This window comes from Delphinapterus leucas, chromosome 21, assembly GCF_059928025.1.
Source record: "Delphinapterus leucas isolate spDelLeu-1000000601 "Yukka" chromosome 21, BTC_Dleu_Yukka2, whole genome shotgun sequence".
NCBI lineage: Eukaryota > Metazoa > Chordata > Mammalia > Artiodactyla > Monodontidae > Delphinapterus > Delphinapterus leucas.
The window spans coordinates 13,062,046-13,080,784 of NC_143149.1; the positions used below are offsets into that span (position 1 = coordinate 13,062,046).

Consider the following 18,739-nt stretch of genomic DNA (forward strand, 5'->3'; position numbering starts at 1 on the left):
TGAAAGGGAAGAACCTACAACCAAGATTACTCTACCTGGCAAGGATCTCATTGCGATTTGATGGAGAAATCAAAAGCTTTACAGACAAGCAAAAGCTAAGAGAATTCAGCACCACCAAATCAGCTCTACAACAAACGCTAAAGAAACTTCTCTAAGTGGGAAACACAAGAGAAGAAAAGGACCTACAAAAACAAACCCAAAACAATTAAGAAAATGGTCATAGGAACGTACATATCGATAATTACCTTAAGCGTGAATGGATTAAATGCTCCAACCAAAAGACTCAGGCTCGCTGAATGGATACAAAAACAAGACCAGTATATATGTTGTGTACAAGAGACCCACTTCAGACCTAGGGACACATACAGACTGAAAGTGAGGGGATGGAAAAAGATATTCCATGCAAATGGAAATCAAAAGAAAGCTGGAGGGCTCCCCTGGTGGTGAAGTGGTTGAGAGTCGGCCTGCTGATGCAGGGGACACGGGTTCGTGCCCCGGTCCGGGAAGATCCCACGTGCCGCGGAGCGGCTAGGCCCATGAGTCATGGCCACTGAGCCTGTGAGTCCGTAGCCTGTGCTCTGCAATGGGAGAGGCCACAACAGTGAGAGGCCCGTGCACAACAACAACAACAACAAAAAAGAAAGCTGGAATAGCAATACTCATATCGGATAAAATAGACTTTAAAATAAAGAATGTTACAAGAGACAAGGAAGGACACTACATAATGATGAAGGGATCAATCCAAGAAGAAGATATAACAATTATAAATATATAGCACCCAACATAGGAGCACCTCAATACATAAGGCAACTGCTAACAGCTGAAAAAGAGGAAATCGACAGTAACACAATAATAGTGGGGGACTTTAACACCTCACTTACACCAATGGACAGATCATCCAAAATGAAAATTAATAAGGAAACAAAAGCTTTAAATGACACAATACACCAGATAGATTTAATTGATATTTATAGGACATTCCATCCAAAAACAGCAGTTTACACTTTCTTCTCAAGTGTGCACGGAACATTCTCCAGGATAGATCACATCTTGGGTCACAAATCAAGCCTCAGTAAATTTAAGAAAACTGAAATCATATTAAGCACCTTTTCAGACAACAATGCTATGAGATTAGAAATGAATTACAGGGAAAAAAATGTAAAATACACAAACATATGGAGGCTAAACACTCTGTTACTAAATAACAAAGAGATCACTGAAGAAATCAAAGAGGAAATCAAAAAATACCTAGACACAAATGACAATGAAAACACGACCATCCAAAACCTGTGGGATGCAGCAAAAGCAGTTCTAAGAGGGAAGTTTACAGCTATACTAGCCTACCTCAAGAAACAAGAAAAATCTCAAATAAACAATCTAACCTTACACCTAAAGGAACCAGAGAAAGAAGAACAAACAAAACCCAAAGTTAGCAGAAGGAAAGAAATCATAAAGATCAGAGCAGAAATAAATGAAATAGAAACAAAGAAAACAATAGCAAAGATCGATAAAACTAAAAGCTGGTTCTTTGAGAAGATAAACAGAATTGATAAACCATTAGCCAGACTCATCAGGAAAAAGAGGGAGAGGACTCAAATAAATAAAATTAGAAATGAAAAAGGAGAAGTTACAACAGACACCACAGAAATACAAAGCATCCTAAGAGACTACTACAAGCAACTCTATGCCAATAAAATAGACAACCTGGAAGAAAATGGACAAATTCTTAGAAAGGTATAAGCTTCTAAGACTGAACCAGGAAGAAAAAGAAAATATGAACAGACCAATCACAAGTAATGAAATTGAAACTGTGATTAAAAATTTTCCAAACAAAAGTCCAGGACCAGATGGCTTCACAGGTGAATTCTATCAAACATTTAGAGAAGAGCTAACACCCATCCTTCTCAAACTCTTCCAAAAAATTGCAGAGGAAGGAACACTCCCAAACTCATTCTATGGGGCCACCATCACCCTGATACCAAAACCAGAAAAAGATAGTACAAAAAAAGAAAATTACAGACCAATATCACTGATGAATATAGATGCAAAAATCGTCAACAAAATACTAGCAAACAGAATCCAACAACACATTAAAAGGATCATACACCATGATCAAGCGAGATTTATCCCAGGGATGCAAGGATTCTTCAATATATGCAAATCAATCAATGTGATAAACCATATGAACAAGATGAAGAAGAAAAACCATATGATCATCTCAATCGACGCAGAAAAAGCTTTTGACAAAATTCAACACCCATTTATGATAAAAACTCTCCAGGAAGTGGGCATAGAGGGAACCTACCTCAACATAATAAAGGCCATATATGACAAACCCACAGCAACATCATTCTCAATGGTGAAAAACTGAAAAAATTTCCTCTAAGATCAGGAACAAGGCAAGGATGTCCACTCTCACCACTACTATTCAACATGGTTTTGGAAGTCCTAGCCACGGCAATCAGAGAAGAAAAAGAAATAAAAGGAATACAAATTGGAAAAGGAGAAGTAAAACTGTGACTGTTTGCAGATGACATGATACTATACATAGAGAATCCTAAAGATGCCACCAGAAAACTACTAGAGCTAATCAATGAGTTTGGTAAAGCTGCAGGATACAAAATTAATGCACAGAAATCTCTTGCATTCCTATACACTAATGATGAGAAATCTGAAAGAGAAATTAAGGAAACACTCCCATTTACCACTGCAACAAAGAGAATAAAATACCTAGGAATAAACCCACTTAGGGAGACAAAAGACCTGTATGCAGAAAACTATAAGACACTGATGAAAGAAATTAAAAATGGTACCAACAGATGGAGAGATATACCATGTTCTGGGACTGGAAGAATCAATACTGTGAAAATGACTATACTACCCAAAGCAATCTACAGATTCAATGCAATCCCTGTCAAATTACCAATGGCATTTTTTACGGAACTAAAACAAAAATCTTAAAATTTGTATGGAGACACAAAAGACCCCGAATAGCCAAAGCAGTCTTGAGGGAAAAAAACGGAGCTGGAGGAATCAGACTCCCTGACTTCAGACTACACTACAAAGCTACAGTAATCAAGACAATATGGTACTGGCACAAAAACAGAAACACAGATCAATGGAACAAAATAGAAAGCCCAGAGGTAAACCCATGCACCTATGGTCAACTAATCTATGACAAAGGAGGCAAGGATATACAATGGAGAAAAGACAGTCTCTTCAATAAGTGGTGCCAGGAAAACTGGACAGCTACCTGTAAAAGAATGAAATTAGAACACTCCCTAACACCATACACAAAAATAAACTCAAAATGGATTAGAGACCTAAATGTAAGATTGGACACTATAAAACTCTTAGAGGAAAACATAGGAAGAACACTCTTTGACATAAATCACAGCAAGACCTTTTTTGATCCACCTCCTAGAGTAATGGAAATAAAAACAAAAATAAACAAATGGGACCTAATTAAACTTAAAAGCTTTTGCACAGCAAAAGAAACCATAAACAAGACGAAAAGACAACCCTCAGAACGGGAGAAAATATTTGCAAATGAATCAACGGACAAAGGATTAATCTCCAAAATATATAAATAGCTCATACAGCTCAATGTTAAAAAAACAAACAACCCAATCCAAAAATGGGCAGAAGACCTAAATAGACATTTCTCCAAAGAAGACATGCAGATGGCCAAGAAGCACATGAAAAGCTGCTCAACATCACTAATTATTACAGAAATGCAAATCAAAACTACAACTACAATCACCTCACACCATTTAGAATGGGCATCATCAGAAAATCTACAAACAACAAATGCTGGAGAGGGTGTGGAGAAAAGGGAAGCCTCTTGCACTGTTGGTGGGAATGTAAACTGACACAGCCACTATGGAGAACAGTATGGAGCTTCCTTAAAAAACTAAAAATAGAATTACCATATGATCCAGCAATCCCACTACTGGGCATATACCCTGAGAAAACCATAATTCAAAAAGGCACATGCACCCCAATGTTCATTGCAGCACTATTTACAATAGCTAGGTCATGGAAGCAACCTAAATGCCCATCGACAGATGAATGGATAAAGATGTGGCACATATATACAATGGAATATTACTCAGCCATAAAAAGGAACGAAATTGGGTCATTTGTTGAGATGTGGATGGACCTAGAGACTGTCATACAGAGTGAAGTAAGTCAGAAAGAGAAAAACAAATATCGTATATTAATGCATATATGTGGAACCTAGAAAAATGGTACAGATGAACCGGTTTGCAGGGCAGAAATTGAGACACAGATGTAGAGAACAAACATAGGGACACCAAGGGGGGAAAGTGATGGTGGGGGGATGGTAGTGTGATGCACTGGGAGATTGGGATTGACATGTATACACTGATGTGTATAAAATTGATGACTAATAAGAACCTGCTCTATAAAAAAATATAATTAAAAAAATTTTAAAAAAAGTTCTAAAACTAATGTTCCCTAAACCAATGGTCATCATGTTTTTCTCCTTTTTTCAAACTGTCCAAGAACAGCAGAAATAAAGGGGAATTTCTATGTAATCATTCCTCATAGGTGATAAATAAGTAAATAAATAAATAAAGCACCTGTAACACTAGAACAATACACAATAATAAAAATTACACTAGCCATTTGAGTGCTTGCAATGAAACACAGTAACAACTTTAAAAAGCAGTGGTGTCACCACAACAAGCAAAAGTGGTGAAACCTACAGGTCGGCTTTTTGCACAAGCATCTCACTCCCAAGACGGACTCTGTATTTCTCTATAGTAAACGGTTCTGAGGCTAAGTTCAAAGGGATGGCCTGATCCTCTAAGTACTTATCCTGTTTTTACTGAGATGACAATGCTAAGAAACATGTGTGTTCACAAATTTTCGCCTGTCGTACATGCCTGGCAGCCTATGCAGTGCCCCCAGACCTTAACTAAGGCCTCAACATCAAGGCACAGCAGTGAAATGTGAAAAGCCAGACACAGTGTCTCTGGATCTCAAGCCGGAAGCAGCAACCGGAAAGGATGTCAAGCATCAAAACAAAACATATCTGCTGCCGTTAAAGTGAAAATGCTACACGAGGATGCTAAGTATAAGCCTGTTTCCTGCAGAAGACGGAAGGGTCTACGCTCCACCACTCGGTAAGGAGAAAGGGGAGGGAAAGTTAGGGTGCCACTGCGACGTGGGGTTTTTTCTTCACTACGGTGGAACAAAAGTGTCTGTGAACAGGGGAGGGGACCACTTACTGGTAACCACTTTCCAATGTCCCCTGTGTGCAACCAGCCGTCTTTATCCAGAGCTTCTGCTGTGTTTGTTGGGTCCTTTAAGTAGCCTTGAAATACATTAGCCCCTTTCACACACACCTGAGGGGAAAAGATCGGGAGGGAGGCGTGGGAGTTGGAAGAAGGTGGATGAAAGGTACAAACATCCAGTTATAAGATAAATAAGGACCAGGGGTGTCATGTACAGCATGGCGACTACAGTTAGCACAGCCATATGGAAGATTTTAAAGTTGTTAAGAGAGCAGATCTTAAAGAGTTCTCATCACAAGGGAAAAAAACACATTTCTTCTTTTTTTTGTATCTATATGAGAGGATGGATGTTTACTAAACTTGCTGCGGTGATCATTTCACAATATATGCGAGTCAAATCATGATGCTGTACACCTTAAACTCACACCGTGCTAGATGTCAATTATATCTCAACAAAACTGGAGGGGGAAAAAGATGATCTGTTAAGAGCACTGACTGGGGCTTCTCCAGAGAAAACTCGTGTGTGTGTGTGTGTGTGTGTGTGTGTGTGTGTGTGTCTGTGTGTCTCCCAGAGCTACCAGAGCCCCGCTTGCATCGTGGCAGCACCTCCAATCCCCCACTTCCCTTCCATAATGGCCTTGGCTGTAGTCAAGTTCCAGGGCTCACGCTCACCCTAGGCTCTGGATCAGAGCTTCTGGAAAATCCCAAAGGGGGTGAAATCCCAAAGCAATTTGGCCTTCCTTCCTCTAGCCAGTAGCTCACTAACAGGCATGGAGGGCAATTAGCAGACAGGAAGCCGTGGCCCAGGACTTCAGGCCCTGGAGCCTCTGTACCCTCCTGGGCCCTCAGCCCCATCGTGGCTGGCGGCAGAAGGCAGGCATTAGAGCCCCCCCCCCCACCTCCCTACCCGCCCTGCGAGTTAGGCATAAATGTACCGTCAAAAAGAAGCCTGTGTGACTCAGGGTCACCAGCAACACCAAGCTCAGTGGCTTTACGTGCTGTGGTGCTGAGAGGTGGCTGGTTACTGGAGAAGCCCGCAGTGAGGGGGCGACTGCGGGATTTCACTCACCTCGCCCTCGCCCTTGGCAGCCATGTAATTCATTTCTTCCACATCGACAAGCTTTATAATGTTGCAAGGCATTGGGGCACCAACATGGCCTGTATATCAAATAAAAGATGATCACTCCTACCGTGACTACCGATATCCTTAGGACAGATCACTTTTATCACAAACAAGCCCACTCACGATGAGAACAGAGGGTATAAACCTCTGGTTTCGGCAATCACAGCCTGTCTCCCCCTGGTAAATTACAGAGTTTATTCCTAGAAAAGAGACAAAAACAGTCCAATGTCTCCTAGGGAGCTTTCCCAAGTCTGATGCTCCAAATTATTTTTCAAAGTATAAATGATCTGGCTGCTCATTTTCAGGGTTTCTTTGAACACCTGGAAGCAGGTTTCCTGAAACTTTCACCTGGTTCCCATGATCTGAGGGCCCTGCTCTCCCTCATACAGAGGTCACGTCCCCGTTCTCTATAAGAACAGACCTTGACGGGTCAGATGGTTCTGACCAATACAGCCTTATGCCCTTGATTATAAACGAACATGTTTTACATGTAAGTTTATGAAGACAGGACAGCGATTCTTTTCACAGCTCACTTAACTCTCTTGCCAAACGGTGCTAGGACTGGGTTCTTTTCCCAAAACAAAAGTAACAGATATTAGATTAAGTTTTAAGAGTATCACAAGTCATTCTTCCTATGTTTTGATAATTTTAGCTTAAAGAAGTCACTATTCAAATTCTCTAGCTGGTAAGGCACCAGGAGTTAAAAATTAAACAAACAGGGACTTCCCTGGTGGTGCAGTGGTTAAGAATCCACCTGCCAATGCAGAGGACATGGGTTCGATCCCTGGTCCAGGAAGATTCCACATGCCGCGGAGCAACTAAGCCCGTGCGCCACAACTACTGAGCCTGCGCTCTAGAGCAACTAAGCCCGTGCGCCACAACTACTGAGCCTGCGCTCTAGAGCATGTGAGCCACAACTACTGAGCCCATGTGCCACCACTACTGAAGCTCATGTGCCTAGAGCCCGTGCTCCACAACAAGAGAAGCCACCGCAATGAGAAGCCCACGCACAGCAACGAAGAGTAGCCCCTGCTCGCCACAACTAGAGAAAACCCACATGCAGCAACGAAGACCCAACACAGCCAAAAATAAATAAATCAATAAATTCATTAAAAAAAAATTAAACAAACACCATTAAAAAGGTTCACAGACTGTTAGTGCCAATCGCAGTGGAATTATGCTACTAGAAAGTGCTTGATACTAGAATCTATGTCATTAGATGCTCATATGTGTAAAACAGCAAACAAATCACAGAATTTATTTATCACAGTGTAGAATACACTGCCGGTGTGGGACAGGGGAAAGCATAGGAGTTTTGTGGTCAGACCTGGGTTGGAATCCTGGCTCCAAAACATAAAGCTGTGTAAATTCTTATACATTACTGACATGCTTTTTAGCCAACAATCAATCATGTCCTCGCAGAGGTAACAGGGCTTCTCTCACAGGGGTGCTGGGATGAAGCGCATATAATATGCATCATAAACTCCTGAGGCAGAACCTCAGGCAGGACAGTTTGTCCTCCCCTGTTTTTTCCTTTTGGGACAAAGGACTTGTGTTTATTTCTGTCTGGAGTCTCTGGAAATTTAATTAAAATTTACCAGCAAATAATTAGGCCCCAATCAATTCCTGGAAAGCTCTGTTGGGCCAAACATTCTGAACCTGGTATAAAGAACACCATCTCTAGATGTGACCTTCAGGATCTATGTAAGTCTCTGTTGCCACCCACCCAGGTTGACAGTCAGAGCCTCAAAGTCACATCCCACTCTGCAACAGGGCCCCCTGGTTTCCAAGATTGTTGACCCCAAGGCCTAATCATCAGAGACACAGCACTTGTTTAAGTTGGTTTATTAACCCAATTCCAGTAATTCCAATGCCAAAAGTAAGATCCCGATAAGGAAAGTCCTGCCATCATACCTGCGGTCCAGTCCCCAGGCACAGTCAGGCAGCACCCGGCAGTGCACTCGGTCTGTCCATAGCCTTCGTAGAACTGGGTCACCAAGAGGTGGGACGGGAAGAGAGGGGGACAGTCACACCTCTGCTGGAAGTGCTCAGTAACTAAGTTCCTCTAGCTCGTTTGGTAACCTCAGCCCATACACTACAACACGCTTTATTACAGCACCCAACGTATTCACCCACGTAGGAGACAATGTCATTCACAGGTCACGCCGTGCACCACCTGCCCAGGGACTCACTCACTCCGTCGGCTCGGCTACTTATCACCCAGTCTCTGCTGGCTCCCCCTCCCCCTTAAGAAAGGGTCTCTGCATGCTTTGCAGGTCGCCTTATCACTTACTGCCAATCCCCATGCCCTCACACCTGATCTAAAGGCATCTTCTGTGCCTCACCCTAGAGAAAATTACCCAGTGGTAGACACAAATGCATATTCTGTCTGGGGTAAAAGATATATACAGGCACACTTCATTTTATTCGCTTTGCACATACTGCATTTCTTACAAATTGAAGGTTTGTGGCAATGCTGCGTTGTCAGATGATGGTTAGCAATAAAGTATTTTTAAATTAAGATATACACATTGCTTTTTAGACACAATACTATTGCACACTTAACAGACTACAGACTAGTGTAAACATTACTTTTATCTGCACCAGGAACCCAAAAAGTTCATGTGACTGGCTTTACTGTGATATTGGCTTTGTTGCAACATTGGCTTTATTGCAGTGGTCTGGAACTGAACCTGCTGTATCTCCGAGGTGTGCCTATACCCCTTTCTCCAAGCAACCTAGGAATAACATGATCTTCCAAACAACAATATGGCACACGGAGGAGAAGAAGAGTGCCTTTTGGAAAGCAGACTCCTGGGCAGGACTCGGTCCGAGACCAGGGGGAGGTGCGGAGGGAGGCGCCTCACCTGGCAGCCCAGCGCGGCTCTCAGGAAGGTCAGCACGGTGGCGGACACGGGCGCTGCTCCTGTGATCATCAGCCGTACTTTTCCTCCCAGGCTCGACTTGCAAGGCAGGGAGAGGGGAGAGGGTGAGGGGCAAGTGACTGGAAGGTGGCGGGCTTCTCAAAGATTCCTTCTTGGAACCCCAATACTCTAACCCACCAGCTCCTTGTCTGCAGGCTGCACAGAACTCACTGCGCCTGACGATGCACAGGCACCCCAAGGGGGACACCTGACTGGAGTTTGGTTCCACCCGAAACCACTCCATTCACTCTCAACAGGTGTGGAAAATAAAGCAACACCTCTATACCTGCAGGTGTTTTAAGGAATTAGAACAAGAGTGTCATGGGTTTATGGCAACCACCACCTTCTGGGGGACATAATATTATTCCGTATTCTTTATCACTCATGCCTAAAAAAATACCTCAAGAGTTCCAGAATGGTAAAACAAAATGGAGAATCAGAAAGGCTATGCTACCTGATTCCTTTTCTGCCCTGGATAGCTAAACACTGTTCAGATTTATCTTGGACACTGAGGTTTTGCTAATGGCTTTGTCCTTAGTTTTTAGAAATGTGCCAGAAATTCTCTCTCTCACCTTCTCTTTTAAAAACAGTCCTCACACAATATAGGGGTAGGGGATTAAGAGGTACAAACTATTAGGTATAAAATAAGCTACAAGGATATATTGCACAACATGGGGAATATAGCCAATATTTTATAATAACTATAAATGGAGTATAATCTTTAGAAATTGTGAATTACTATATTGTACACCTGTAACTTATATAATATTGTACATCAACTATACTTCAATTGATAAAAAAAAAGAGCCCTCACAGAAAGTTTGAAACGCAAAGGCGTTTACATGACAAATAACTGTTGTGAGTCAACGTGCTACCTGTATTTTGTGGAAGATCAACTTATCCCACAGGCTGTTGTTTCTAATGATGCCACTGCGAAGCTCGGCTTCTTTCCTCCTGGAGGCAAAGTCCAACAGCCATCGCTTCAGCGTGGTGTTTGCCTGAGCAAAAATCTAATAAGTCAAGAAGCAAGAAGGTTTCACAATAAGTAGGATGGCGAGATACTAAGAAGTCAGATAATAACAAGTGTCGGTGAAAATGTAGAGAAATTGGAACCCTCATACACTGCTGGTGGGAATGTAAAATGGTGCAGCTCCTTTAGAAAACAGACCGGTGGCTCCTCAGTTAAACACAGAGTTACTGTACGACTAGCAATTCCGCTCCTAGGCACATACCCGAGAGAATGAAAACACATGTCCACACAGCCTCTTGCCCGTGAATGTTCACAGCAGCATTATTCATAATAGCCAAAAAGCAGAACAACCCAAATGCCCATCAATGGATGGATGGATAAATAAAACGTGTTGAATCCATGCAGTGGAATATTATTTGGCCATTAAAAGGAATGAAGTATGGATGCATGCTATGACATGGATGGACCTTGAAAGCATACTAAGCAAAAGAAGCCAGCAACAAAAGAATATTGCATGATTCCATTCGCATGAAAATCCAGAATAGGGGAATCTATAGATTCAGGAAGTAGATGAGTTTTTTGGGTGGTGGAGGGAGGTAGCAGGGTGGAGGATGATACCACATCCTCTTTGAGGTGATAAAAATGTTCTAAAATGGACTGTAATGATGGTTGCAGAACTCTGTGAATGTACTAAAAACCTTTGAATTGTACACTTAATGGGTGAATTGCATGTAATGTGAATTATATCTCAATAAAGCTGTTTTACAATTTTTTAAAAAAGAACTATTAAGAAAATGAGAAGGTTGGCACTTCCCTGGTGGCGCAGTGGTTAAGAATCTGCCTGACAATGCAGGGGACACAGGTTCGATCCCTGGTCCGGAAGATTCCACATGCCGCAGAGCAACTAAGCCCATGCATCACAACTACTGAGCCTGCACTTTAGAGCTCGTGTGCCACAACTACTGAACCCATGTGCCACAACTACTGAGCCTGCACACCACAGCTACTGAAGCCCGCATGCCTAGAGCCCATGCTCCACAACAAGAGAAGCCACTGCAATGAGAAGCCCGTGCACCACAGCAAAGAGTAGCCCCCGCTCATCGCAACTAGAGAAAGCCCATGGGCAGCAACAAAGACCCAACGCAGCCAAAAATAAATAAATTTTTTTTAAAAATGAGAAGGTTCTCATAGATGACGAAAGCCATGTCTCAAAATAAAGAGTATTAGAATTGCCCAGTCCAAATTCATTCTAGAGACTGCTCACACCACACGGGGTCCTGCCCCAGCTGTGGGGTCCGTGCTCTAAAGGCTCACCATCTCCTCTCGGTCCCTGGCTTGGTTTAGTCACGTCTCTCAGGGTGGCTAAGTAAGTAATATTTTTCATGCAGTGGAGCTTTACAATATATAAAGCCTTTTCATATGATGTAATTAGCATCTTTATGAGATGGAGGAGGTAACAGTCCACTGTAAAGATGAGAAAACAGAGGCTCAAAGAGTTTATCATGAAAATAAAACAAGCTCCACCTCACACCTGTATTGTGTCTTCCAGTTGACAAGGTGTGTCCATAGGCACTTTCTCTTATAACCGTCACTCACAGCTCTGGGAGGTAAAAGCACTCAACTTTATTAGCAGGGGGGTAAACTGCAGTCCCTCGAGAGAGTAAGGGCAGCGGCCATGGTCACACATGGTCTTGGACTCAAGGTCTGGAGCTCTGCCCCTTCTCTTCGCTTGGCACTTACTCGGTCAAACATCCGGTTCAGCAGTCTGGGGACCACAGGGAAGACGGTGGGTTGAAGGGTCTTGAGATCATCCATAAGCAGCCTGATGTCTCCTTGGAAAAATCCTATTTTAGCTCCGTGACTCAGCATCAAAAACTAGAGAGGTAAATAGAAACATCCAACATGTCATCATTGCAGCAGGCATTACACAACACACACAGACACACAAGGCTCCAGTGTTAGCATTTCAGACCAGCTTCCAGAAATCATAAAGTTCCTAAATGTAGGGAGCTTTTAAAACAATGTGCTTGTGTCCTTGTACAACACGGGCATGTGGCACCGCTCTCGATTATCCTGAAGATAAAAGGACTAGTAAGAAACCAGGGAACGTGGTTTTCAGTGATGATCAGAGAGGTTCTGCTATTTTAGCTTCAATAATAAATATCTACTGAATGAATGACATGGTATTCGATAATCCAAGTATTTAGCCTTCCAGAAACTTTAGGTCTAACTTATTCTCATCAAAAAAACTTAGCTACTTGCCTTAGCTTTTTAAAGTCTCATCTCTTCTATCTGAATCTAACTAAAAAATTCTGAGTAGTCAGAATACGCTGTGGCTGAGGCACTAGGCCATCTGTACCGCAGCAGTTTGCATTCGGCTATAACCTAGTGCCTGAATTTTTTCCTGTCTGATGCAAGCTGCACTGGCAAGCCACAGGCACTTGACAAAGAGTCTGCCTGCTTTAAATTTTAAAAAGAAAGAGAGATTCAAGAGATGATGCAACGGGGCTTCCCTGGTGGCGCAGTGGTTGAGAGTCTGCCTGCCAGTGCAGGGCACACGGGTTCGTGCCCCGGCCCGGGAAGATCCCACATGCCGCGGAGCGGCTGGGTCCGTGAGCCATGGCCACTGAGCCTGCGCGTCCAGAGCCTGTGCTCTGCAACGGGAGAGGCCACAGCAGTGAGGGGCCTGCGTACCGCAAAAAGAAAAAAAAAAAAGAGATGATGCAACGGAAGTACAAATGGTCTCAGGCTTGAAAGCAGAAACAACTAGAAAGGTTCATTGTTTAAAACTTAAAGCTCGGAGGTTTCTGTTCAGTGTGGCCTGCCTCCTGGGCACACTTTGAAAACTAGTTCCACTGTCAACACGTCTGCAATCACTCTGTAAACTCACAAGGTCTCCTGAGGCGTGCAGGAGACACAAGTATCTGATGGAAGATCCTTGATCCTCTGGGGGAAGTGAATCCTACAGGGCGGCAGCCAGTCAAAGGGCCAGGATTTTATCAGCTGCCCCTCTCTCTCTAATGCCTGCCCAGTACCTGCAACACAGCTGGTGCCCCGTGAACATTCATTAAATGAGTGAGCAGTGCTCACTGTTTCTCCTGTAAGCATACAATCCAAAACTGTCCAAGAAGGAAAAAAGATGGTTCTTGGTCAGTTTTTAAATTAGTCACACACTTGTGTATGAGGAGCTCAGACAGAGGTCAGCTGAAGGTCATCCCGCTTTGCCAAAGGCACTTGGAATATTGCTGAAAAAATGAATCTGGAGTCAACTTGTGCCTTATGAACAAGCACAGTCAAAAATAGAGACTTCTGGGACTTCCCTGGCGGTCCAGTGGTTAGGACTCCGCACCTTCCACTGCAGAGAGCACGGGTTCGATCGCTGGTCGGGGTACTAAGATCCCAGAAGCCGTATGGCGTGGCCAAAAAAAAAAAAAAAATAGAGACTTCTTACAGAACTGAAGCCTCACCAGCCTTTGTGGGATGGTATTCATAAAAATTCTACATTCACAGCTCACCTTTCTGAATTCATGTCCATATTCGTGTCCTTCAAAAGTCTGAGCTTCCAATTTTAAAATGAGTATTAAAGTTCAAGTATCTGGACCCAGAAAAAAAATTATACTCTTAAATAATTAGCTCAGTTTCTAAAATGGGCCTGAGCAAAGAACTCTCTACGTAGAGGACAGTCTGCACACTCAAACTTATCTGCGTGAACCACTCATGCGTGTGTACAATGGTAAAAATGAAATGTCTGTGTCACTAGCATTCAAGACAAGTGCTTTCTGTAAAACACAACAACTTAGCAGAGCACAACCAAACGCATGTGCACAAACAAAATAAAACTCAGTGCCTACCTCTACAACTTTCTCAAACATGTGGGCGAGAGGCAAGAAAGAGATCAAAGTATCATCTGAGGAAGGAACGAATGCACCCTGGAAAGCAAAGACACCAGACAGGCAGAAAAGCATTAGAATTTCCAGGAATTTTCCATTTTATTATTATAAATTACAAATTATTAATCTTAATATTAACATTAACTGTAAACATTTACTTCAATGATTCATGAATTTTAAGTTTTCTTTGAAGGTCAATAAGGAAATTAAAATTTCACTTGGTAAGGTACTAAATGTTGAACTCTGTTTAGAAAGTATATACGAAAAGGATTAAGAAAGTGTAAGTATAAGTGAAAGTGAGATCGAGCTTCTGCAGTCGCCAAAGGTGCCCATTCCCCGAAACCATTAAGCACAGGCTCCTACCACAAAAAGTAGACCGTATGGAGCCCTCCCAGAGACATGTAATTTGCAAAAGCAAATTATGTGAAAGTGTGCAAAGGATATGAGGGAAAGGCATTCATTATATTATTCAATAAGTACTTTTTTAAACGGCAAGTTTGAAATAGACCTTTGGCGTTACAGACTGAATTGTGACCATCCCCCTCCAAATCATATGTTAAAGCCCTAGCCCCCAAAGTGACTGTATTTGGAGACAGGGAAGGTCATTAAGGTTAAATGAGGTCATGAGGGTGGGGCCCTGATCCAATAAGGCTGGTGTCCTTGTAAGAACAGGAAGAAACACCAGAAACCTCTCTCTTGTTCTCCGTATGCAAACAGAGGAGAGGTCAGGGGAGGGGTGGTGAGGGGCCTGCGGTCTACAAGCCAAGAAGGGAGCCTTCACCAGAACCAAACCTGCTGGCACCTCGATCATGGACTTCAACCCTCCAAAACTGTGAGAAAATACATGTCTGTTGTTTAAGCCATCCAGTCTGCATTATTTTGTTGCGGCAGCCCAGGCAGACTAAGATACTTACAAAGCAAACTTTAAGATTATAGGAAGGAACTAAAGTTTGAGGCTTTAATCCTTCTTATAAAGTGGAAGCCAAATCAAATCAAGCATAATAAATAATAAAAACGATAATAATCCAAAAAACCTTCAGCAGCATTTAACATTTCTTTGTCAACTTAAAGAAATTAATTCTTTTCCATACTAAAATAGGAGATAAAAACAAGAGAATCAGTTCTTCTCTGTCCTTTCCTGGAAACATTTATAGAGCAGTATCCAAATAAAGTTTTACCATATAAAAGATGGAATAAATTCTATCTGTCAATTCATCCTAACGGTCACAGCAGGAGTTGGGGATTAGGTCCACAGTGAAAACTATTTGGGAGAAGGTGAATGTACGAAAGCTCAGACCTTATCTATATTTCAGACAGTGTTTCAAATACAGCCCATGCCTAACATGATAGTGGGGCTTTTACCACCTTCATTCTTGAGGCCTGATGCCAACCAATGGATATGAAGAAAGATGACAATATCCCCAAAGTTTACCTCTGTCATTTTAATAAATGCTGAACAATCGCTCACTACATTTCGATGGGTGATCAGTGCTCCTTTGGGGTTGCCTGTGAACACATATGAACAGAACAAAGTTAGAGGACAGAAACTCCATCCAAGAATGATGGACATGACAGAGGCCCAGAAACCCCATATCATTAGAGCCTCTGATGCCTGTAGTGTGAGGTACACCCATGAAAGCCAAAAGTTAGTCACATTAAATTCCTGAGCCATCTGCAATCCTTTAAAATGAAACTTATTATCTTAAACCATCTTTACTAATATGGGCAAGTTTTAGAGGGTGTGTGTAGCAGTAAGAGAAGAAAATCCAGCAATTTTATTTCTGGAAACCATGGATACACTTTGTCCCAGGAAGATGGGTGATCCTACCTACTGTGACCTTTCATAAATGTTTGAGGATGTGCTCAGATTCCGGGAACGTCTTATAGAGCTACCGTAAGACAGGCTTGAACACTTCTGTCTCTTCTAGTTCTAGTCCATCTATAGCTCGAATAAGTCATCCACAAGAAGAGGCAGGGAATATACACTTCCAGATACCACTCAGAAACAATTCCTTTTCAAAACTGACCTGTAGTGCCACTTGTGAAGCAAACTATTGCAACATCTTCAGGTGCTGGAGGCTGCAGCATATTAAAAAAAAAAAAGCCAGTATAAATCAGAATAGAATAGAAAACTTTAAGTCATAAGATAATCACTCAAGATTTCAACTAGGCTCTGAGCTGATTAGACACGGAAGCTACACAGAGGCTGGGGCAGGGTCGCACATGGTGCACTCACCTTGGGCTTCCGTCTGTTGGCTCTTCCCAGGTCCTTAAAGAGAAGAGAAAAAAAAAATCTTAAATGGAAACATTTTCTAAATGTAAAGAACAAAAGTCACATCAAGTCAGTTCAAGCTGACTTTTCTGTGGGATTCGCTCCCAGCTGACTCAAAGACAGCACAGATTTTAAATTAAATAAACTACAGCAATTTTCATTAACCTGAACCCAAATACTTACCCATCGTTCTAAGAAGCCATTTTCTGGTTGTTTTCTCTCTTATATAAAACTATATCGATGGCATTAGGACTGGCCTTTGAAACAGGATTTATTCAGAAGACAGGAATCCAAGTCTTTTACACATTCTTCTGGTTTCCACTCCCCTATCACAGCCTTTAACAAAGCCCGGCTCCGCACCGTAATCAGAGAACCACAGCTGCTCTGTACCCTTGCAAAACCAGAGCTCAGCACAGATATGTGATCACCCCATTCTGCAGAACTGACATCTTCAATCTGGAGAGAGAAAATCAGTCTCTGCCGGACTTAACTGGTGGCCGTTCTGGAGAGGCTCAACTATCAGTACTCCCCACATGGAGCAGAGGAAGGATTGGGGCATCTCCGATTATAAAACAGGCCACAACAGAAGCTCTAAGACCGCTCGCGAATGGCTATGAAGGTTAAGAACGGCAGATTCATTTCTGAGGTACGGCATTTCCCAAAGGCGGACTCCCAGTTACTACCAAGGGCTAATTCTGATGGTGTTACTTCATGAAGGTGTCTCCATGACCACTTTAATATCTATTAATTTTTTTAATGCACTATTAATATTCTTTTCCTATGAAAAGCGAACAGCTTGAGTGAGCATGTGGAATGAGCATGCCTAGAAATAAATGGAAATTAGATGGGTGGGCTCAGGGCTCAGTGAGTTTCTACCCAGCATACAGTTTTAAATCCTAATCACACTTTAAATTATATATATAACAGACCACTAATTAAAAACAGGAACATCGACATCCAAATAGAAGTCAATTAAGAGTTAAAGTAACGATAATTCCACCAATCTTTTTTCTAAAATAATCTTTATCAGATCCAAATTTCCACTCATCTTTTTAAAATTCTTACATTAACTTCTTAAGATCTCTAATTCTTCAAAAATTGATGTTAAGTAAAATAAAGCAAGTTATATACAATTAGACTTTTAATTTATTAGAAAAAAATTATCCAAAGTAGTCCATTATTTGCCAAGAGAGTTTCATAGCCTGAAGCCTGACTTATGTCATTATTTAGGAAAAAATACAGCTATTATAAAAATTAAAGTTGTCATCTTTAGGTTCCAAATGCCAAAATAAAAAAGAACCATAAACAGAAGGAAAACTGAATTCTACTTAATGAAGTATTTGGGGGTGATAAAATTTGTACCCTACTGAAAATGAATAAAAAAAGACAAATCAGTGAAGTGAATAAAGAGATAGAATGATTAATCTGTGATAAAGCAGATATATTAAAATGTTAATTGTAGACTCTTGGTGGGATATAGTGGTCTACTGCTCAATTCTTTTATTTGCATATTTGAAAATTTTCGTAACAAAATATTGGAAAAAATGCAAAAATACCAATGTTTCTATTTTTGATGCTATAAAAATAGACATTAATAAAAATTAGATCACATGATCAACCAAAAAGTTAGTTTTAAATTCATTGCTTAAAAATTTAATATTTTGCTTATAAAAATTTTAAAAACCCAATATGAATCATATTATACAGGTAAGTGTAAAACAATGTCTTTTATAAATATCTTAATATAAACTTTACATTATAATCTTTGGTCACTTACTTATCTAAATTTTAATCTTAAGATTACTTCTTTATCATACAGAGCAGTCAAAAAAGACAAAAAAATGCTTGTGTATGTGTCTGTGTGTGGTGGGGGCGGCAGGAAGAGGAAAAATGGGGGAAAAGATATAATTATGAAATGGGGTTACAAGTAAAAAATACAAAAATAGGGAAATGCTAGGTGAAAAGCTAGTTAAAAACCCAATTTAACAATTCAGCACACCCATTAGCTCTTATGGACTCCTGTTGTATGCTATCGTGTGTGTGTGTGTGTGTGTGTGTGTGTGTGTGTGTGTGTGTGAGTGAGTGAGAGAGAGGCAGAAGCTCTGACAGAACAAATGACAGATTCTCTGTGACAACTAAGTTCCCCAGGAAGGGTTTTATAGATCCTTCCTCGTAGCTCAAATTCTTGATAGAAGGAGAACTGTAAATAAAATTCAAAACCCTATTTATAACAGTTCCAGGAAAATATTTATAACATTTTCAGAAAGAGAATGACTTATTCTACTGAACCTATTACTTC

General features: G+C 41.4%; 1 protein-coding gene across 2 annotated transcripts in view; it reads right to left on the reverse strand.

The window, feature by feature from the left end:
- Positions 1 to 18,739, reverse strand: part of ACSL1 (acyl-CoA synthetase long chain family member 1) — a 73,924-nt gene that overhangs the window by 5,640 nt on the left and 49,545 nt on the right. For both annotated transcript variants that reach the window (XM_089903653.1, XM_089903652.1), the window contains 10 exons: positions 16,405 to 16,437; positions 16,196 to 16,247; positions 15,601 to 15,674; positions 14,130 to 14,207; positions 12,019 to 12,153; positions 10,184 to 10,318; positions 9,252 to 9,347; positions 8,299 to 8,371; positions 6,331 to 6,419; positions 5,256 to 5,372 (listed from right to left, as the gene is read on the reverse strand). In XM_089903653.1, coding sequence (XP_089759779.1) covers positions 5,256 to 5,372; positions 6,331 to 6,419; positions 8,299 to 8,371; positions 9,252 to 9,347; positions 10,184 to 10,318; positions 12,019 to 12,153; positions 14,130 to 14,207; positions 15,601 to 15,674; positions 16,196 to 16,247; positions 16,405 to 16,437 — 882 coding nt within the window. The remainder of the gene's footprint in view (positions 1 to 5,255; positions 5,373 to 6,330; positions 6,420 to 8,298; positions 8,372 to 9,251; positions 9,348 to 10,183; positions 10,319 to 12,018; positions 12,154 to 14,129; positions 14,208 to 15,600; positions 15,675 to 16,195; positions 16,248 to 16,404; positions 16,438 to 18,739) is intronic.